Below are 23,162 nucleotides of genomic sequence, written 5' to 3' on the forward strand. Positions count from 1 at the left end.
TAAGCACATGCATATCTCACAATGAAACAACCTGATGAGGAGCAAAAATATTCAATGTTTGAGAGCACCTAAGGCAAAAAGATCTACTGAATAATCCAATTGATTCACAATGCCCTAATTTCTAAACAAAATAGAAGATAAAATGTTACAATGCAGTGCAGGACCTTCAGCCCTCAATGTTGCACTGACCTGCGAAATTAATCTGATGCCCATCTAACCTACACCATTCTATTATCACCCATATGCATGTCCAATGCCTGTTTAAACACCTTTAATGTAGGTGAGCCTACTACTGTTGTCGGCAGGCCATTCCACACCCCTACTACTCTGAGTAATATCTGTCCTAAATCTGTCACACCTCAATTTAAAACTATGTCCCCTCACGTTAACTTTCAACTATTTGAGGAAAAAGGCTCGCCCTGACCACCCTATCTAACCCTCTTATCTTATATGTTTCAATTAAATCACCTCTCAACCACCTTCTCTCCAACAAAAACAGCCTCAGTTCCCCCAGCCTTTCCTCATAAGAACTTCTTTCTATACCAGGCAACATCCTAGTAAGTCTCCTCTGAACCCTTTGCAGTAACCAGAACTGTACCCGATACTCCAGGTGCAGCCTTACCGGTGTCCTGTATAGCAGAAGCATGACCTCGTGGCTCTGAAACCCAATTCCCCTACCAATAAACACCAATACACCATGTGCTTTCGTATCAACCTGGGTGGCATCTTTCAGGGATTTATGCATCTCTCTGTTCATCTACACTACCAAGAATTTTACCATTCGCCCAGTACTCTGCATTCCTATTACTTCTTCCAAAGTGAACCACCTCACATTTTTCTGCATTAAACTCTATTTGCTACTTCTCAGCCCAGCTCTGCATCTTATCTATGTTCCTCTGTACTTCACAATATCACTCAGCACTATCCACAATCTGCTCCCTTAGGGTCATCTGCAAATTTACTAATACATTCTTCTATGCCCACCTCCAGATCATTTAGAAAAATGACAAACAGCAGTGGTGCCAAAACAGATCCTTCAGCACACCACTGGTAACTGAACTCCAGGATGAACATTTCCCAACAACCACTTTTCTTTCAGCTAACCAATTTCTGAACCAAACTGCTAAATCACATCAATCCCAAAACTCCTTATTTTGTGCAATAGCCTACCATGTGGAACCTTATCAAATGCCTTACTGAAAACGTTCTCATCTATCAACTGAAACTGCACACATTGGATATAGTGCCTAAAATCAACACATAGAACATGGGTCTCTTGGTGTTTAAAAAACATACCAGAACATTCATTTCTTCAACAAATCATTTCTGTTTCTCAAGCAATCGTTTCAGAAAACTCAGTAGTGTTTTCTGATGTCCTAATACTTTCAGCAATAAACAACAAAGCATCTTCTGAACAATGAAACTAGTCTTTACAGTGTAACATGAGCCCACGCTTTGTATGTGGTAAATACTCATGATTAGTGCAAGGAAAACGCATTGATAGTCTGGAGCTTGCAGGTGAAATAATAAAGCCAATAGCTCCAATAAGTCTTGGCTGCATTTAAGCTTTGTTTTAAATAATCAGATACTTCTACAATATTCACAAAGTTTTAATTCCTTAAAGTGTGTTCTTTAGAAATAAACCCGATCAGAAAGACTGTTTGTAGATGCAAAAATTGTTCTTTATTGCTGTTGGTAGTTCAGAAGAATAGAGAATGACTGAAGTACAAATAGAAGGTTAGTAGCTCACTTACGGGCACCAGTTTCCAGTACCATTTTGAAGGAGACTGCCCAAAAAGCAGGGAAAGGAGTTAGAATTCAAGCATCAAAAGGACAAGGAGTAAAGCTTGGTTACAGCATTATAAAGACCAGAGATAAGCAAGTATAAAACACACTGTTCAGTTAAACCATTAACATTTTATGAAATTGTATTCCTTTTACGTATAAGCCAAATGAAAGGCTGACAACCATCATGATCAGCAGGCTTTGTTTTTTTTTGCTCCAGTACATCTAAGTTGTAAGTGAACATCTTTGCTTTAATTAAGGACCATTGAATAATGTTCAGAAGAACCAATCTGAACAGAGATCTCACAAAATGGGAACATGTGGCGCCTTCGACAGTATTAAATATAGATTTAATGCAACAGGTTTTAGTGACCAAATCAGTGTGACACACTAAAATAAAATCATCTAAAATGTAGCAAGAGCAGATTTGAGTAAAATGCTAACTAAATTTCAATTATATTGCAGTATAAAAGACTGTTAAATCAAATTTTGAGCAGCATTCTTTGCCTAATCTGTCATTTTCCTATCTATGTAAAATATTAATTCCTTGTGGGACTTATTTTAGATTTAAAGAATAGTTAAAGGCTTGGGCTTGTGAAGTTACACTAAATTGAAGACTATCCAGAGTTAACATGATTATAGTCATTCATGCCATATCTCTGTATAAGTATGCTCATTGTTATCCTTAGAAATGTAACAAAACAGCAATCGATGTCAAAGATTCGCACCATTTTTTATACAACTGTTTCTAATTTCAATTGTTTAGCACAGAGGCTATGCACTACTCCACACAGGCACAGGGATATTCAGAGGAAGAACCACATTCAATACTTCAAGAAAATTCTCAAAACCCACATTCATAATATTTAGCATTTTTGAATGATTCCCACCCCATTCAACTTTTTAAATTAGTCAATTTCTTAAATAATATTTACAACCTCACCAACTGTCATGATGTTTCAAACAGCTATCCATTGAAAATGGCAAATAGTTCAATATTATTTGAAAAAGCAAAATTTCTCTTGATCTGGGGCACATTTCAGGCAAAAATGACAGGAAAATGGACTACTGAGAAAAACAAAAAAAATTACAAATTACTGCAAAAGGTTAAATATGACTAAAAAGACAACATGACACTTTTCTTACAAGTTAACAAATAAATGCTGCAAAACCTGATCTCACCCAGTGATGCTGCAAACTGGCCTACTCTTTCCTGCATTGTTGGAGAAGGTGAGATGATACAGAACAGACTGACTAAATATGGAAATAATATTTCCCATGGCTGGATTGGTAGGGGAGACCTCTGAAACCAGAGGAAACGTTCTCAGATTAAAGGCAGGCCATTTAGGACTGAGAGGAGAATGGATTTCTTCTCTTAGAGAGCATCGAATCCTTGAAATTCCCTTCCCAAAGGCTAGAGGCTCAATTGTTGAATATGTTTAAAATCAAGATTGACAGTTTTCTACATACTAAAACATCAACTTATACAGCAATCGTCCAGAAAGAACAGACATGATCTCACTGTATGGCAGAGAGAGCATGAAGAATTGAATGGCCATGCATGTTTCTATTTCTCATGTTCTTATGTTTATGTCCTTGTGCCATATAATGGAATATAGTCTTTTTCCTTTTATAATGCTATTGACTATTTATCACCAGCATTTTGTTTTCTCTTTCAGATTTCAGTTTTATGTTTAAATCTTACCAGGTAGATCTAAAGCCTCATCAGCCTGGAACAATACAAGTATTAAGCCAACCAAGATATATTCCCCACATTAATTCATAATCCCATTTAGATTGCAAGTAAACATGGTAATGGTTTTTTTGTCATCAGATGATCAAAAATAGGTTTAAGCAAATCAGGGTAACCAGCTTTCCAGCATGCATATTAATGTGAACATATGGGCAGTCCACCCCATATTGTGATCATTCAAATCTTCCATCATGTGTGCAAACGACACAGAAAATGAATAGCTACTCAAAATTAAAGCCTGCTGACCAGACAGTCATCTTAAGGCCTTAGAGGCGAGTCTTCAACACACACATTTGAGTTTATCCCTGCAGTTAATTTACACTGAGCAATGGACTAAAGCTCCGACATGGAATTCAATACCAAATTAAGTAGTATGACACTACTTGCAATCCAGTTTAACTATGATGCTGTGGTAAAATACATCTTAAAATAGCAATTTTGGAGAAGATTTGTTGCTCAGGTTGTCTTTGTTTAGCCTGTCCCAGGATAGATGTATTGTTCCAGTTGAACTGGTGTCCCTCTTCATCTGTGCGTATGGATAGTTGGTCATGTCTTTTGGTGGTTAGTTGGTGCTCATGTATCCTGGTGGCTAGTTTCCTGCCAGTCTGTCCAATGTAATGTTTGTTGCTGTCCTTGCAGGGTATTTTGTATATGATATTCGTTCTGCTGGTTGTTGGTACAGGTACAGTACATCCATCCTGGGACAGGCTAAAGAAAGACACACACGGGAATTCCTGGAGGCTGGCAATCAAACCAAAACTCCATTAACAAACTTATTGATTTGGACCCCATTTACCAACGTCTCAGAAAAAGAACTGGAAGTGATTCCACCCACCTTAACAGACCAAGACACATAAATAGCAAGCGGGACAGAGCACCAGTGCTTCATCGGAGGCTCACTGATGATTTAACCTAGCATGGTGACGAAACATCTGAAAACAAATTTACCAGCTCAGCGAGCAAACTTACAGCCACATCTTAAAATAAGTTGCTTTGAAGAAAAGGAATGAAAAAGCCATTTGTTAGGCCTTCAAATATGTCTTGAAAACCCAAAAGAGAATAAAAGAAATATTTTTTACGTTAAGCACAGAAACATGACCATATTCCCAACAGTTCCTTTTGCATATCTAAGATTGCATTGAACATATGACACAGAAACAGGCCATTTGGCCACACAGCCTATGCCAACTTTTTGCACACACTTGAGCCTTCACACATCTTTTCTAGCTGAAACATACCTTTGCAATCATCCATTTCCTGTTCTTTCAGCTGCTTGTCTAGCCTCTCCTTAAATACATCTATATCATTTGCTTCAGACGTTCCCGGTTTCAGCAAGCTCCACATTTTCACCATTCAACGAATAAAGAAATTTCTTCAAATTGCATACTGGTTTTTTTGAGGACTATCTTATATTGATGCCTCTAGTTTAGCTCTTCCCCACAAGAAATAATACTACCTACATGTAAACTCCATCAAAACCTTTCTTAATTTTAAAGACGTCTATGAGGTCACCTCTCAGTTTCTTTTCTCAAGAGACCCAACTCGTCTATCCATTCCTGTTATATCCATGCACTTCTGGTATCAGCCGTGTAAACCTTCTCTACACACCTCTCCAGTGTCGAAATAATGCCTGGAATCAAAATTAGATATGGGAAGCTGCTTAGATCGATACAAACCTGACTGCCCATGTCATGATTCTGAATAATGCCTTTTGTTATAATAGATCTCCCATGTAAATATTCAGATCAACAATTCTACATAATCAGTCATGATGCAGTTTTGAGCCTTGTGACTCTAGGTGGCATTTTAGCACCCTCAGCTTGTTACCGAGCTTCCCAGACTTCACCTGCTGCCATTCTTAATCTTTCTTCATGTACTTAGAGCAACTTACAGACAACTTTCTATTTCCGCTTCAAATATCTCAGGGCTCTCTTCCACTCAAGGTACTACTCCACATTTTTAAAAAAAAAATTATTCATATGACATGGATGTCACTGGCTGGACAGCATTCATTGCCTCTCACTAGTTGCCCTTGAGAAGTTCACCATGAGCTGCCTTCTTAAACCACCGTAGTCCACATGTTTTGAGTTGACCCACAGTGCTTTTCGGGAGGGAATTCCAGGATTTTGACCCAGTGAGTGAAGGAATGGCTTTATGTTATATCTTTCCAAGTCAGGATGGTGAATGGCTTGGAGAGGAACTTGCAGGTGGTAGTGTTCTCAGATTTCTTCATTCTACTACTTTAGTCTGTCATTTGCATCTTGCTGAACTGCTTTTTGTCTCCAAATCTTTCTCTAAAACTTGCTAATCTGTTTATTCCACTGTCATAAATGTTGCTGCTTTTACTTAATTGGCTCCATTGTTGTCTCCTAATTGTCCTCCTGCTGTGATCTTCCATCCAATTGGTACATACAGGATCTCAACAGCAGGCTACTCTTTTAAATTTTATAGTTTCCTCCCTTTGCCTGCACCAGTAAGTCTGGTCTTTTCTAATTTAATGTTACTGATGGATGTTGTAAAAGCTTAGGGAAGCTTGTTTCTTTGTAACAGCTAAACATTAACGTTAATTGCTTCAACAGTTTCTGGCCTCGCCCCAAGCCATTCTATTGCATTGTTAAACAGCAAAAGATCAAAATACACCAGAAAAGTAAAACTGCACAAAATATTCCCTGATCACTTTAAAAATTTTTGCAGCTAGTTGTGCACAATACTTTCACTCCAATGAAGAACCATAAGTCTCAACTGTCCTTGAATATCTTCCAAACTGTATGGTTATGAGTGCACCTAGTCTTAGAGGGGTGGAATCATCCAGTCCAAAATGAAATTAATAATAGCAAATCAGTTGGCAAAATATGGTGAGAACAGAAACAAGATTCTGGGAAAACAAAAGAGAAAAGCTCACTTTTCCATTCAAGGTTTTAATGGAAAGATGAGAATCTCTCTAATAAGTCACAAGGGTACGATTTGCATGCATTAAAATCGCATTATCTAAATTTATCTCACTTTTATGGAGTTTGCTATTTTCTCTGGTGGTGGGGAGAAATTAGATGTTGACAATTCCCAACATGAATGTCTGAGCAGGTACCTGGCATTAGCAAATTGCCAACACTTTGTCAGATATCCATTTTGGCCAACATTTCTCAGCAGCCCATTCTCAGCACCCCAGGGAACACTCCACGGGAAGCCTCCACCTACAATCTTCATCAAATGAAGGGTGACATTGACAAACGTACAGCCACATCAGTGCACATTTGGGGCTAACATAACACACTGCATTTTAGAGATAAAAACAATGACTGCAGATGTTGGAAACCAGATTCTGGAGTAGTGGTGCTGGAAGAGCACAGCAGTTCAGGCAGCATCCAAAGTGCAACGAAATCAACGTTTCGGGTAAAAGCCCTTCATCAGGAATAAAGGCAGTGAGCCTGAAGCGTGGAGAGATAATCTAGAGAAGGGTGGGGGGGGTGGGGAGAAATTAGCATAGAGCACAATAGGTGAGTGAGGGAGGAGATGAAGGTGATAGGTCAGGGAGGAGAGGATGGAGTGGATAGATGGAAAAGGAGCTAGGCAGGTAGGACAAGTCCAGACAAGTCATGGGGAAGTTTGGAACTAGGGTGAGGTGGGGGAAGGGGAAATGAGGAAACTGTTGAAGTCCACATTGAAGTGTTCCGAGATGGAAGATGAGGAGTTCTTCCTCCAGGCGTCTGGTGTTGAGGGAGCAGCGGTGAAGAAGGCCCAGGACCTCCATGCCCTCGGCAGAGCGGGAGGGGGAGATAAAATGTTGGGCCACGGGACAGTGTGGTTGATTGGTGCAGGTGTCCCGGAGATGTTCCCTAAAGCGCTCTGCTAGGAAGCGCCCAGTCTCTCCAATGTAGAGGAGACCGCATCGGGAGCAACGGATACAATAAATGATATTAGTGGATGTGCAGGTAAAACTTTGATGGATGTGGAAGGCTCCTTTAGGGCCTTGGATAGAGGTGAAGGAAGAGGTGTGGGCACAGGTTTTACAGTTCCTGCGGTGGCAGGCGAAAGTGCCAGGATGGGAGGGCGGGTTGTAGGGGGGGGCGTGGACCTGACCAGGTGGCCACAGAGGGGACGGTCTTTGCGGAAGGCGGTAAGGGGTGGGGAGGGAAATATATCCCTGGTGATGGGGTCTTTTTGGAGGTGGCGGAAATGTCGGCAGATGATTTGGTTTATGCGAAGGTTTGTAGGGTGGAAGGTGAGCACCAGGGACATTCTGTCCTTGTTACGGTTGGAGGGGTGGGGTCTGAGGGCTGAGGTGCAGGATGTGGACAAGATGCATTGGAGGGCATCTTTAACCACGGGGGAAGGGAAATTGCAGTCTCTAAAGAAGGAGGCCATCTGGTGTGTTCTATGGTGGAACTGGTCCTCCTGGGAGTAGAGACGGCAGAGGCGGAGGAATTGGGAATACGGGATGGCATTTTTGCAAGAGATAGGGTGGGAACCCCTTCCCCCACCTCACCCTAGTTCAAAACTTCCAGCTCAGCACTGTCCCCATGACTTGTCCGGACTTGTCCTACCTGCCTAGCTCCTTTTCCACCTATCCACTCCACCCTCTCCTCCCTGACCTATCACCTTCATCTCCTCCCCACTCACCTATTGTGCTCTATGCTACTTTCTCCCCACCCCTACCCTCCTCTAGCTTATCTCTCCACGTTTCAGGCTCACTGCCTTTATTCCTGATGAAGGGCTTTTGCCTGAAACGTCGATTTCGTTGCACTTTGGATGCTGCCTGAACTGCTGTGCTCTTCCAGTACCACTAATCCAGACACTGCATTTTAGAACTCACCAACACCTTACATTACTACTGAAAGACTGCTTTTCTGACAGCAACCCACTTCAAGCATAGGAACAGGATATTTTACAGTGCTCTTTGCTAGGTCTCTTAACACTCACTTGTTTTGAGCCTGTTTGAATACATCTAAGCAGGTCTGTCTTCCTTTACCTTTCAACAATGACAGATAGCCAGGCTGTTTGTCATGCTTGGCAGCAATTAATTGTGATGGGGAACTATGGTCGGTCAGAAAGCTGGTGCTCCATCAGTAAGGAAAGGTGGTGAGGTATCTTGAGTGATACAAATAGGAACTGCAGAGGGCAGGAAGTGTCCTGAGTTCATATGAATCAGAGGTCTCAACCCCACAGGCGATCAGTGAGCCATCGTACATTAAAATATTTAAATGAACAAACACTTTTGAAAAACGATCTGTATCAAACACATTGATCTATTCGGCGTGGAAATTGTGATAAAGGCAGGACATGCATTGACCAATGCAGTGCCAAATAGAAGAAAAAGACCAGAAGAAAAGACCATAGGAGGAAATTAATGGTATCAAGAAAGAAAACCTTAGTCATTATTAAATCCTTTGACTGGCAGTGTCAGTGATAAACACAAGTGGCTGTATGTTGAAGACTTCATTTACAATCTTTCAATTGAAAAAGTACACAATACACTTTTTATGCCTCATTTAAATATCAAATACTAAAGGATGCATAAAGAATAAAATGTATATTTATCAACATTTTTTTAAAAAGTGGTTTATTTGATGACACATATCCTTTAAGTACATTTGAGGAAAAATGCATTTAATTGAGAAAGGTTGATGAATACTGATCTATGGCATAGGACAACTTGATGAAGCCATTAAACTAACCTTTTGGTGACTTGGACTTTCCACAATCTGCTGTTTAAGTTTAAACTCCTTTTCGGTAATCTCTCTCATCTTTAAGTTCACCTGAAATGGCAAGGCAGCAAAGAGATGCATCTTAAAATGGAAATAAATAGGTGTAGGTAAATATGTCATGGAGGGTGGGGCATTGGAAAAATAAAATACTAGTTGTATTCCTAACAGATAAACCCTGATTGAGGAAACATATAAAACTAGGAAAACAACCTTTCAGTTTCTTATTTTCCAGCAAACAACATTAGGTAAACACTTTTATTAAATGTATCTTGCACATAAACATCTAATAAAGAGCTTTGAAGATTGTTTAAAAACATGTAATAATTCTTCGAGACAGGTCACTCTGAAGTAGAAAAGAGATTAAAAACAAAATGCTGGAAAAAAATTGCCTCTTTTAAAATAAGAGGTTACATGTCTGAAATTATAAATATAACATATTTAAAACATGTTGAACACTTGTAAAATTAAACAGCTGTCAATGCTCACTCAACAGTCAAAAACTTGTGAATTTATTGAATTTACTTTTAACTCCAGAGCCCTCAGCACAACTACCTCGGCTGACACTGCAGTGCATATTGACACTAACGTCAAATGTGCCAGCTTTCAACTGAAATATTAAAATAGGGCGCCATCTGTTCTTTATAGGTGACATAAAAGGTCTCAAGACATTACTTCAAAGAACAGGGGAATTATCTAATATTCTGACAAACATTTATCCTTTTAAATTATCTGATCATTCTCACATTGCTGTTTGTGAGAACTTGCCTTGTTCATAACTGACTAAACATTTCTCTATGCTGCAACAATGCAAAAGTACTTAACTGGTCATTTAGCACTCTGGGATGTACTGTAGTCCTGAGAAGTGAGTTATACCACAAACAATACAGATTAGTTACAATTCAAAATGCAATCTTCCTAGTTCACCAACATTAATCTATACAGTCATCATCATTTTTGGTCTAACATTTGAGGTACTGCTATGATCTCACAGTAACATCAAAATTATGAGTTAGCTTTAATGCCCGTCAACATCCAATCTCGTCAGGTCCACCTGCCTTACAGCCAACAGGAAGCAATGCCCAATCATAGCTAACCAGTAATTAAACTGAAAACAATGAAGTTTCTGCAAACAAATTATCCACTAAATATCATCTTTGATATACTAGATGCCATTCTTTACCATGTTTCAAGGGAAATATCAAGGACTTGAAAGCAATAACTTTAAAAGTCATGTTGGAGATTTTATATGTATCAATATTGTAAGCGAACTATCACTGCAGGTAACCAGTTGGATCAATTATTAAGTCAGCCAAATTAATCCTTATAAATCATAACAGCATTACAATAATAAAAAAACAACATTTTGAAGTTAAAGAAGAACTCAAATACACTATCTTCTAGTGCAACATGCATTTTTATCATTGTAACTTTATTCAATCAGCTGATCAACAATCTGGCCTTTTGCCAATGTAGCTAGCTGCCTAAATATCAATTGAACCAACAACCTTCTGTGATTACTGACTGTTGCTATTCATTGCTAACTATTCTATGTTGCTAAGCATGTGTTGGGGTAATTACACCTTTACAAAACAGCAACACAAAAAGAATAATACACTAAATGCATGGCATAAACTAAGCTTTTGATAGTTCCTAACTTAGAAATGTAATGAAATTGAAATATCTTTCTGTATATTTAACACTGGAAAATTGAAAACCTGCATTGCCTCCAGTGCTTGGGCATCTCCGCCATGTGCTGGTAACTTGCGCTGCACAAAGTGTGCCAGGTATAGTCAGACCAGAGCACTTAGCCCTTTGATTGTGACTTCTTCAGAACTGTACATTATTGTTTTGTTTGGCTCTCAAGCTCTAAAGTCCACTGCTTTTGAGATTCAAAATTTTCCTAGTTTTACTTTTACTTCAGACAAATTTTATTACAGAGAAATATATATATATAAATTAGTAATTGAAAATCTCACATGGTGTTCATGCTATTTTCTATCTCCCCCGGTAAACTGGCAGGGAAAGAAAACAAATGGGAGAAAGGGGATGAATTTGAAAGAAACAACACACACAAGATTCACTTTGGTCCCACTATGTCAAAAGCCTAACAGAGAAGCAAGTGCAGCAAGATCACATAACAGGAAATGAACTGGAGTAGAGAAATGAAGCAAAGAAGTTGTGGTCAAATCATAATAAGATTAAGACAATTATTTGGAAAAGTATAGCTAGCACAAAGCTTGGAGAAAACAACCAAGAAAGTGAAGATAAATTGGAGAAAAAAATATCCATTCACAGGATGTGGGCATTGCCAGGACAGTATTTACTGCTCATCCCTAATTGCCCAGGGGCATTAAGCATCAATCACATTGCTGTGGGTCTGAAGCCACATGTAGGCTAGACCAGGCAAGGACATCAACTAAACAGATGGGTTTTCCCAACAATCGACAATGGTTTATAGTTTTCATTTGATTCTTAATTCCAGATGTCACTGAATTCAAATTCCACCATCTGTCAGAGCAGGACGTGAACCTGGATCTCTAGAACATTCCCTAGGACTTTGAGTCAATAGTTTATCAATAGTAACCTAAAAGGAAAGATTAACAAAATTCAAGAGATGGCTTAGTAGAATTATCAGTGGACTGTTAACCCAGAGATCCACAGAATATTCTAAGGACCTGGGTTCAAATCCTCCCATGGCGGATGGTGGAATTTGAATTCAATACAAATAAAATCTAGAATTAAGGGTTTAATGATGACCATAAATCCACTACCAAATTGTTGGAAAAACCCATCACGTTCACTCATGCCATTTAGGGAAGGAAACTGCCATCCGCACCTGGTCTGGCCTACATAGGAGTCCAGATCCAAAGCACTGTGTTTGAATCTTAACTGTCACGTGGAAAATTAAGGATGAGCAATAAATGCTACCTAGCCAGTGACGCCTTCATCCCATGAATGAATGAATGAATGGCCTTCTTCTACACTGTGGGGATTCTATGATTCTATGAAATGGATCTAATCTGGAAGCTATGAACTTATGTTCACAATGGACATAAAGATCTTGAAAGGGCAAATTAGAGTTATGGTTTTGAAATGTGCAAACAATGTCGAATTTTGAGGTTTAGCTAGTAACTATAAAGTCAGAAGTCATACGACACCAGGTCATTGTCTAACAGGTTTATATTAGAATCACAAGCTTTCAGAGTGCTGCCCCTTCGTCACCTGATGAAGGTGCAGTGTGATATCAAATAAACCTGTTGGTTTTTAACCTGGTGTTGTGTGACTTCTGACTTTGCCCACCCTTGTCCAAAACTGGTACCTCTACATCATAATAACAAGAGGAAGACAAAAATAAACTTCTAAAATGAGCAGCTATATGCAGATGACATTCAGTAAAAGTGTGAAGCAATTCATTTGGTGGAGGAATAAAGAATGCTTCTCATTCCTTAAGAGAAGAGGGAAAGGTAGATGGAAGATAAAAAATATATTTTAGTTTGTATGTTTTAAAATACTGCTTACCTTGCAAGTCTAATAAAGAATTCACATCTGAATAGATGACTCATCTATTCCCTCCAGAGATGCTGTATAACCTGTTTAGTGTTCAGCATATTCTGCTTTTGTTACAGATTTCCATTGTCTGCAATTTATATTCAACTATTTTCATGCTGTTTGTTGAGGTATAAATATTGGCCAGGACACCAGGAAAACCTGAGGCAGCTGGCAGGTCTCAACTCAATATCTCCTCAAAAAAGACACACCTTCAAAAATGTGAATTCTCTAGTACAGTGAACTGACAGCTTAAATGGTCTGAAGACTCTGATGTGGCATTTACATGCTACCACTGAGTTAAGGTTTAATTAACTGGGAATGAACATGGAGAGAATTGAAACACAAGTTTTCAATACAGGCTGCACAGTTTTATACATTTTATACATTTACCTTATTTATCCAGAACACCATGGCATCTTCCAGATCATACGGCAATTCCTTTGAGGCACTAAATGTAGAGAAACGCTTCACAGAGGCCACTACTTTTTCAATGCTGATCATCTCTACTGTATAAGCCATCATCAGTGCATCAATCAAAGCCATGTGGGCACTCTGGAGAGGCAGAAACAGGTGACCACTATGTTACTTTTAAGAAGAAACCATGTTTTGTACTTTATTCATAACACTGGGAGCTAATGCATAGACAAATGAATAGTCTGGATTTAACTTTAATATTTTTGTAGAAAGTCGAAAGTGAGGTCTGCAGATGCTGGAGATCAGAGTCGAGAGTGTGTTGCTGGAAAAGCACAGCAGGTCAGGCAGCATCCGAGGAGCAGGAGAATCAACATTTCGGGCCAGAGCACTTCATCAGGAGGGCTCTGGCCCGAAACATCGATTCTCCTGCTCCTCGAATGCTGCCTGACCTGCTGTGCTTTTCCAGCAACACACACTTGACTTTTTGTAGAACTGTCAAGCTGCAGAATTTAAAAACTTAATTGTTCAGATTCAGCCCATGCTTTCAGACAAGACAGGTTTCAATAACAGTGCCCCAAACTGCCCTATTTGAATGCCTGAAAGTCACTGAATTGCACTGTTCAAGTCAACAGCTATCAGCTGTGAATTCTTCATAATGATAGTTACAATCTGCAACACAAAATGTAAAATAAGTATGGTGGGTACAGAAAATGCTCGAAATGCACAACAATTTGAAGAGATAGTTCTAGCTTAATATGTACCAAAAACTTTTCAATTAATGAAATAAACTGCATCAGAATGTTCGCTAGTAAAACTAATGCTACCAAATTACAAATGTCTAGCACTACCAAAGCTCATCTTTTTCAGCCATTGATGTGGCCCAAGGAAATTATAATGCTCAGTGGAACTGAGGTATCTGAAAGACATGTTCATTGTTTCTGGCTTCTCATTTCTATCTTCTGCTCATTATATTGATGAGCTGCAATAGAAAAGATACTGCCATCAATATAAGCATTTGATAATTGTGTCAGTGTTGTAGAGCGTCCTGAATTAGGTCATTTATTCCAATGTCTGGTCATAATTACTGAAGTTGAACAGTGGCCACTCTACAAAATTCACAGTTCCTTAAATCCCTATTTTCACAATTCATCTTGTCAGCTTACAATAAAAGACTTTCTGCATCAGCCAAGTAACTTCAAATTAATAAACAAACACAGCAAAGAGACAGACATTATTTGGAAGGACAGCATCAGCATTCATGCCATGGCCTGGAAAACAGAATAACTTTTAGTCATGATTAACAATGGTTATTGAGAGTGGGTGGGAAAAGTGGAGTTGATGTTAGAATCAGACCAACCATGACCTTGTTAATTGGTGAAGCAGGCTAGAGGGCCCATATTGCCCAGTCCTGCTCCTAATTTCTTTGTTCATACTAAAATAGTTGCAATAAATAGCATACAGAAAATAGTTAAAAAAGGAACCTCCAGCAAGGTTTTAGGAAATATTAACACAAATAAAGTAAAATATTTACCACTTGAAAGTAGTTCCAATAGATTTCAGAGAAAATAGTCTCTATTTAAACATAAAATTGATTTTTAAGACCAAGAGAGCAAGTGCAGGTATCATAACAGCATCACAAGTATCAAAATGTAGATGATTTGCATTACTGTCAGGTTATCATCTCCAACCATGCAGTTTTGACATAATTAACAGCACAAGCAAAAGGTAAGTTTGTGGAAGCCAGTATTGCTGCCCCAATTAGAATTTATTTACTTCTCTGGACTCTCACAATTCCCATATTAGCCCAGATCCTGTAACTGTTAGCTCAACATACAATCACTCTAACATCAGAATATAAAATCATGCTGTGACAGAAAACAAAGCAGCAAACCCTTGCTTTGGACTGGCAAAACATTAGTGCAAAGTACAGTACTGCAAATCTCATGCCAGAATAAAACAATCACAGAACAGCATCAAACCATCAACACAACTATATTGCAAAGGGTCTGGCAATGGTTCACAGAGAATGCAACAAACTCCTAGCCTAAAACTGGAGTAGAGTGATCACCAGGAACTATAAAGACACGATCAGTTATGACCATACACTATGTAGTATTAAAGTCAACAATGAGGATCTATCTCAACTCATCAGTCAAGCAACTGTATCTTGTGGGTTGTATGACCATTAGTATATACTCTTTGGAGGGTCAGTGTGGACTTGTTGGGCCAAAGGACCTGTTTCCACACTGTAGGGAATCTAATCTAACCTTTTTAATGAAAAGTTGAAACAGAAAACAGTTTGTGAACCACAGAAACTATTTAAGCCCTTGTAATGTGCAGGACAGGTTTCCATTCAAATAGTCCTCAGCAGTTCAGATAGCAAGACCAATTCTCTACCCAAAAAGAACGACCAACTTTGAACACAAAGGACTGCCCAAATATATTTAAAATATTCCCTGCTTCATTACATTCAATATCACAATTTTCTATCCAGCAATCACCATCCCCCTGCCAAAACTAACAACTGACTGCAACCAAAGTACTGATACAAATGCCTTTAGAACACAGCGATAATGGCAGATAACTTTGGCCATGCAATTACTTCTGTGCTATGCTTTTTGATTTTCCCACCCATATGACAGAAAGCTAACTTAATAACTCAAAAATGACAGACTAGTCCAGAGATATTGGATAGCTACTAATTTAAATTTTAAAAAAAACTTTAAGGTTTAAAGAAGCAGCAGAATATTTTTCCCTCACCATTTTAATTGGAGACTGCACGAGGTCAGATTCTGAAACTGGTAAATCATCAGTTTCCATGACATAAATGCCTTTGCGAGACAATGCTTGAATGACAGGCTGATGACCCTGCAATGCAGCCACCTGATCCCCTTTCAGAATTAGGCTGCAGACACGACAATAGAGTTCACTCGACAGCAGCAGCTTAATGACAGGTGGTTTAATGTGTTCCTGGTCATACTGGTCAGTGTAGAAAGCATCTCTTAAATCCTCCGGGATATTATCTGGAACAAATCACAGATCGATTAGAAGCAGCTATGAAAGTTTACAGCAAATCATATCTACTGTTAACATAAGAAAATTGTCATTGCTATCCTAAATAGAGGTCTATAATGAAACAGCTAGAGTCCCAATTCTTGGGCTTGGCTAATACTAAAACCTGTAAAATATAATAAAATAAGCATGCTCACTCCAGAACACTTAGTTTGAAAGGAATTTACTTATGAGTTTCTAAATAAACTCAAATTTATATAGAGTCGGTTCTCATATAACGCAACAGTTCTATTCTTGTGCAATCGCGCTGTGTAAGAAAATCATGCAATAGCAATGCCATTTAAATTAATGAGGCCAGAATCAAGTTATACCCAATACAGGTAAGCAAAGCTCGCAGTCTACAAATCAATATCTAAATTCTTCAATTGCTTTAAAGACAATTTGCGAAGAATTGCTGATATAGCAGAGCTGAAAAATGCGTTGCTGGAAAAGCACAGCAGGTCAGACAGCATCCAAGGTTTCCTGAAGAAGGGCTTATGTCCGAAACATCGATTCTCCTGCTCCTTGGATGCTGCCTGACCTGCTGCGCTTTTCCGGCAACACATTTTTCAGCTCTGATCTCCAGCATCTGCAGTCCTCACTTTCTCCTCGTTGATAGAGCAGAGCCAACTCTATACATATAAAAAGATCAAAATAATCAAATTATTTAAGAAGTCAACAACAACAGTAGCATATCGCACTGTGAAAACCCCTACAAGGACCAAGAGGAATCATGAATGAATCTCTTCCTGGAGCTCACCGAGTATAATTTGCCTTGTTAAAAAGTTAAGAAGAAAGTTGAAAAAAAAGCAGGGCTTCATACAAAAAAGAGAAAAAAAACAGAGCTTCAGGCACAGTGGTATATTCCCTCCCTTTGAGCCAGGAGCCCTGGATTAAAGACCCACCTGTTGCTGAGATTTGTAATGACATCTCTGAGCAGGCTGAATTGAAATTATAATAAAGCAGAGCTTTGTATAAAAGAGGGGAAAAAAAGCAGGGCTTCAGGCTCGTGTGCCACAGCGGTAGTGTCTCTACTTCTGAGCTAGGAGGCCTGGATTCAAGTCTCACCGGCACCAGAAATGTGTAAGCACATCTCTGAACAAAGTTAAAAATCTCACAGCACCAGGTTATAGTCCAACAGGTTTAATTGGAAGCACACTAGCTTTCGGAGCAATGCTCCTTCATCAGGTGGTAGTGGAGGGCTCAATCCTAACACACAGAATTTATAGCAAAAATTTACAGTGTGATTGAAATTATACATTGAAAAATTGATTGTCTGTTAAGCCTTTCATAGAATACAGTGATAGTTCCACTTCTTTCATGTGTAATTCACAAAACCACGTTTTTAAAAAGTTGCATTCTCGGGTTAGCTGTTAACAATGGTGATAGCTAGACAATCTTTTGAAGGTGTTGGCCCCCTGTGTTCTCTGTCTATGACCTGATGTTTAAATTGATTCTAATCTAAAAAATGAGACAACGGAGTTTTACATAAATTCATGCAGTTTTTGAGCAAAGTACAATGTAACCCTGCAAGTACAAATTCACCCCACAAAATATATGTGTGCGTGTGTGTCTGTCTGTCTGGGTTGGGGGTTGTAAGTGTGAGAAAGTATGTATGTATGTGTGTATGTAATGAGTGCAGAGTGTCTTAAGTCTGTGAGGGGGTGCATGTGGGAGTGTGTGTGTCTGTAAGGGTGTATGTGGGTGTCTGTGTGTGCTTGTGTGTGTGTGTGTGTGTACATAGGAGTGCCTGTGTGTGTGTGTGTGTGTGTATAGTGCAATGGTGGTCACCTATAATGTGACATGAACTCAAGGTTCCGGTTGAGGCCCTCCCCCTGGGTTCATGTCGCATTACAGGTGACCACCCTTGCCACTCACACTCACACTCACACTCACACTCACACTCACACTCACACTCACACTCACACTCACACTCACACTCACACTCACACTCACACTCACACTCACACTCACACTCACACTCACACTCACCAACCCCCAACCCAGACAGACACACAGAGACAGACAGACAGACAGACAGACAAAGACCCACATGCACACATATATTTTGTGGGGTGAATTTGTACTTGCAGGGTTACATTGTACTTTGCTCAAAAACTGCATGCATTTATGTAAAACTTCGTTTTCTCACTTTTTAGATTAGAAGCAATCTAAACATCATGGCATAGACAGAGAACACAGAGTCTAGCTATCACCATTGTTAACAGCTAACCTGAGAATGCAACTTTTTAAAAAAAAGAGGTTTTGTGATTTACACATGAAAGAAGTGAAACTATCACTGTATTCTAACAGATGAAAGGTTTAGCAGACAATCAATTTTTCAATGTATAATTTCAGTTACATCACACTGTAAATTTTTGCTATAAATTCTGTGTGTTAAGATTGAGCCCTACACTACCACCTGATGAAGTTGCGTCGCTCCGAAAGCTAGTGTGCTTCCAATTAAACCTGTTGAACTATAACCTGGTGTTGTGCGATTTTTAACTTTGTACACCCCAATCCAACACCAACATTGTGGGCGGCACGGTGGCACAGTGGTTAGCACTGCTGCCTCACAGCGCCTGAAGACCCGGGTTCAATTCCCGACTCAGGCGACTGACTGTGTGGAGTTTGCACGTTCTCCCCGTGTCTGCGTGGGTTTCCTCCGGGTGCTCCGGTTTCCTCCCACAGTCCAAAGATGTGCGGGTCAGGTGAATTGGCCATGCTAAATTGCCCGTAGTGTTAGGTAAGGGGTAAATGTAGGGGTATGGGTGGGTTGCGCTTCGGCGGGTCGGTGTGGACTTGTTGGGCCGAAGGGCCTGTTTCCACACTGTAAGTCTAATCTAATCTAATCTAATCTCCAAATCATCTCTGAACGATTTGACTACACAAAACAGACATGCAGGATTTCTCCCTCCAATTCCATTTTGATGTAGCCCCTTCTATCTCTCTCTATCTCCTCAATTTTGATGGCTTGCATTGCCCCGAATGGATTTTGGCTGTAACTATTTAATTGGTTACATGGGAGATTACTGGCGGTAATTAAAAGGGAAGAAAATGAAAAAGGTCATGGTGATTTTGGTGGTGGAAAAGTCGTTAAGATGTATGTGATAGTACTTCTAGGTATAGAAAGAAAAAAGTGGTCTTGTGGTATCATGGTAGTGTCCCTCCCTATGAAACAGGAGAACCTGAATTGAGATCCTATATGTTCCAGAGGTATGTAACAACATCTGTGAATAGGATGATTAGAAAATATAAAAGAGTTGATGATTTACAAGATATAAAGCAGACTCAGGGTTCTTGTGGCACAGTGGTAGCATCCCTATCTCTGAACTAGGAAGCCTCAGTTCAAGTTTCACCTGGTCCAGGGGTGTGTAATAACATCTCTGAACAGGTTGTTTACAAAATCTAAAAACACGGCTTAAGTTTGACTTGCTCCGGTTTCCTCCCACAGTCACAAAGATGTGCGGGTCAGGTGAATTGGCCAAGCTAAATTGCCCGTAGTGTTAGGTAAGGGGTGTGGGTGGGTTGCGCTTCGGCGGGTCGGTGTGGACTTGTTGGGCCGATGGGCCTGTTTCCACACTGTAAGTCTAATGACATTGCCCACGATAAGTTTCAAAAGTAAATTTCTAGTTGGCTGCACAGGGAATTACCAGTGGCAGTTAACAGCCTAAAAATAAAAACACAGTCACGGTGATCGGGTGATGGGGTTAAAGTTGTTCGGTTGTGATGGATAACACTTTCAGATGTTAAAAAAACCCAGACGCATACGTTTTTAAAAACGCAGATCCGGAGGCTGACCATTAACAGGTCCAGGTAGTGGGCTTTGTAGATGAATATTTCTGCTGACTCTCTACCACCATCCTCGGTTACGTTACAGCCTGGGTGTCATTGGAGGAGAAGCATATAGCGTCTATCAAAGCAGTTGATGCCTTCAGAGAGGTGGGTACCACAGGGGAGATTGTGTTTTGTTTCCCCCGTGCAATTCTATTTTGTTTAGTCTCTTCCCACTCTCAGTTCACCCTCCTCACTTTTGATAGTTCACATTGCCCATAAAGGGCTTTGCTTGTAAACCTTAATTGGCAGCAATGTGATTTCTGGTGGTGAACAGATAAAAACAAAAACAAAAAAAAGTGACCCAAAAAGCTCATGGCATAGCGATAGTGCTCCTAGCTGTGGGCAGTGATAGCCTGGGCTCAAGTCCCACCTGCTCTAGGGGTGTGTCATAACATAAAGGTTATTGAAAAAAATATCTGTAAGACAAAACTCTCTAAAGTGGCTAGGGTTTCTGGACGTGTTTTGTCTGCTTGTTTGGGTTTGTTGCTGAGAAGTCAGTGGACTGTGTTCATTGGGTAACCATTCTTTTTGAATACACAGTATAGGTGATTCTTTGTATTCAAAAAGAATGGTACCCAACGAATACAGTCCACTGATTTCTCAGCAACAAACCCAAACAAGCAGACAAAACACATTCGGAAACCCTAGCCACTCTCCCTATATCAAAGGCATCTCGGAAATGACTACCAGACACCTCAGACCCCTTGGCATCATGTTATCCCATAAACCCACCAACACACTAAAACAGCAGCTAATGAACTTGAAAGACCCTACACAGACAAGAAAAACTAATGTCATTTACAAAATACCATGCAAGAATTGTAACAAACATTACATTGGACAAACAGGCAGAAAACTAGCCACAAAAAGATATGACCCTCTCTGACTAGTATTCTTACATACAGTTAAGGAAGGATAACACATCCAGCCAAGGACAAACTAAACAGAGATAAGCATGAGAATTCTGAGAAGCATGGCATTCCAACTGGAACTCTACCAACAAACACACCTAGTTCGACCCCATCTACTACCCTTTGAGAAAAAGAATAGGAAATGACATCACCACAGGAAATGGCATCACCAACCCAAAGAAACACAAACATATAAATAGAAAGCAGAAATCATCAACAATGCTTCGCCCAGAGGCCCACTGAAGATGTTACCTAGGGTGACGAAACATCTGGAAATGAACCTTCCAGCTCAGCGAGCAAAGCTACATCCAGTAATTCCTATATTTTGGTGTTCAACAATAAACAATGCTCCATTCCAGTCACTTTTCCAGAGTTATTACAAGCACTGATTCCATTCATACTCATTTTAAAGTAAATATATTCAAAACAGTTCTATATGGACATCAAGAAATCTATTAAAGAGGCTAAAGAGTCTTTAAAAATAATGTGGTGAACCACAGAGTGTCTTTTTCATAACAAAATATCCCAATGTTCTTAAAACAGATTATCAAGTCAAGGAAGAGTTTGGGAAGTTTAGTGTCAAGGGGAATAGTGACTTAAGAATACAGAGGAACCTTGATTATCCGAAGACGATTTCAAGGTCCCGCAAAAACATTACAAACATTCAATTTACCTGTACTGAAGATGATGTGAAAACGCTGGCGAAAACAAAGAAACACAAGCAGCTCAAGCATCAACAACTGGATTTTTTTTTAGGTAAGGATAGTTACACAGCTCTTTGCAGAAGTAGGTATGTTACAGTGTTCCCAGCACTTTACCCAGCCATTCATTTAAAAACAAAAAGGCCGATAACGTAAACGCATACACAAGGAAGGGTTTCCATCTTTCTATCGGAAGACTGAGTTCCCAGGAACTGATAGCGTACTGTAAATGGTCTTGCGATTGTAGAAGCTGTTCGGGACCTTGTTTAATGCTGGGATTTCATGATAAGGGCTTAGTTCTTCTCATTTTAACCTGTAATTAGCAGACTGCAAAGATTTGTTTGCAGATTCATTAAAATTATAGATTTAAACAAATTTTCTGGGAGAGCACAGCATTAGATCAATATAGCTTTCCCTGTTTAAGCTAAAATCAATTATCTGAATAATCGATTATCTGAATGAAATAGTGGTCGCCCATCTTGTTTGGATAATTGAGTTTCCTCTATATGCTGGTATGCAGAGCTCAAGTAAACAAAAAAAAAGAAAAGATGAAGTGAACACACAGAAATGATCTGTGAAATAGATACACTGGGTAAAAAAGCCAAAACAGTTTTGAGGGCACCATCGTGCAAGATTTTGAAGTGAAATGTGGGAGGGGAAGAAAAAGCAGAGATTTAGATCAGTTAAGAAAGATATTCATTTAGACAAATTCCACAGTCGTGATAGGCTGAAAGCCTTTTTCTGTGCATTAACAATTTTGTGATTTGGAGTTGAAGTCATACAGTGTGCAGAAGGAACATGGAGGAAATTGTTCAGAAATCAGGCTTTAAAGGTGTAGATGAGTGAGGAATATTGCCTAGCTTCATTCCTGGATAACCTATTGTGTAAGAAGGTCTACATTAAAGTTATTAAATAAAATTGCAATGTTTCAAAAAGAAGCATTCACATTTTGGAATTGCATTATATGTTATTTTAATATTAAGTTCCATGACAGCCGACAAAAACAGAGCACAAAGCTATATAATTCTTTTTGACTTTCATTACTTCTGAACATCTATCAATTAAAACTATCACATTGCAATTTTTAACAATCCTGATACCACATCTTCTTAATAATCTTAATGCATTGATTTCACATTCACTTCGTATCTTTTAAAAATATTACCTATTTATAATTTCTGGATTAATTTTATCAACTCCATTTTAAGTACCAGAATCACTATTAAAATATTAAAAACACATTAGCAGGTGATAAGCTGAGACAGAGACTCCGAACTAAACACTGGCTTGCACTCCTGACAGAATGAAGCAGCAAGATTCACACTGGGCCAGCAAAGTCATTGTCTAACTTTAAATATTATCTTTATTACTTTATATATATTGCCTGAATGGTTTAAGTTCTAAATGAACATAAGCATTCTGAGTGTATAGATTCCTACAACTCTGGTTTAGGTTGCAC

The 23,162-nt window shown here is 39.3% G+C and overlaps 1 protein-coding gene across 2 annotated transcripts in view; it reads right to left on the reverse strand.

Moving 5' to 3' along the window:
* camsap1b (calmodulin regulated spectrin-associated protein 1b) overlaps positions 1-23,162 on the reverse strand; it is a 113,247-nt gene that overhangs the window by 47,413 nt on the left and 42,672 nt on the right. For both annotated transcript variants that reach the window (XM_060841537.1, XM_060841536.1), the window contains exons 2-4: positions 15,964-16,226; positions 13,180-13,341; positions 9,211-9,291 (exon numbers count right to left, since the gene is read on the reverse strand). In XM_060841537.1, the coding sequence (XP_060697520.1) occupies positions 9,211-9,291; positions 13,180-13,341; positions 15,964-16,226 (506 nt within the window). The remainder of the gene's footprint in view (positions 1-9,210; positions 9,292-13,179; positions 13,342-15,963; positions 16,227-23,162) is intronic.

The sequence above is a fragment of the Hemiscyllium ocellatum genome, chromosome 21 (assembly GCF_020745735.1).
Source record: "Hemiscyllium ocellatum isolate sHemOce1 chromosome 21, sHemOce1.pat.X.cur, whole genome shotgun sequence".
NCBI lineage: Eukaryota > Metazoa > Chordata > Chondrichthyes > Orectolobiformes > Hemiscylliidae > Hemiscyllium > Hemiscyllium ocellatum.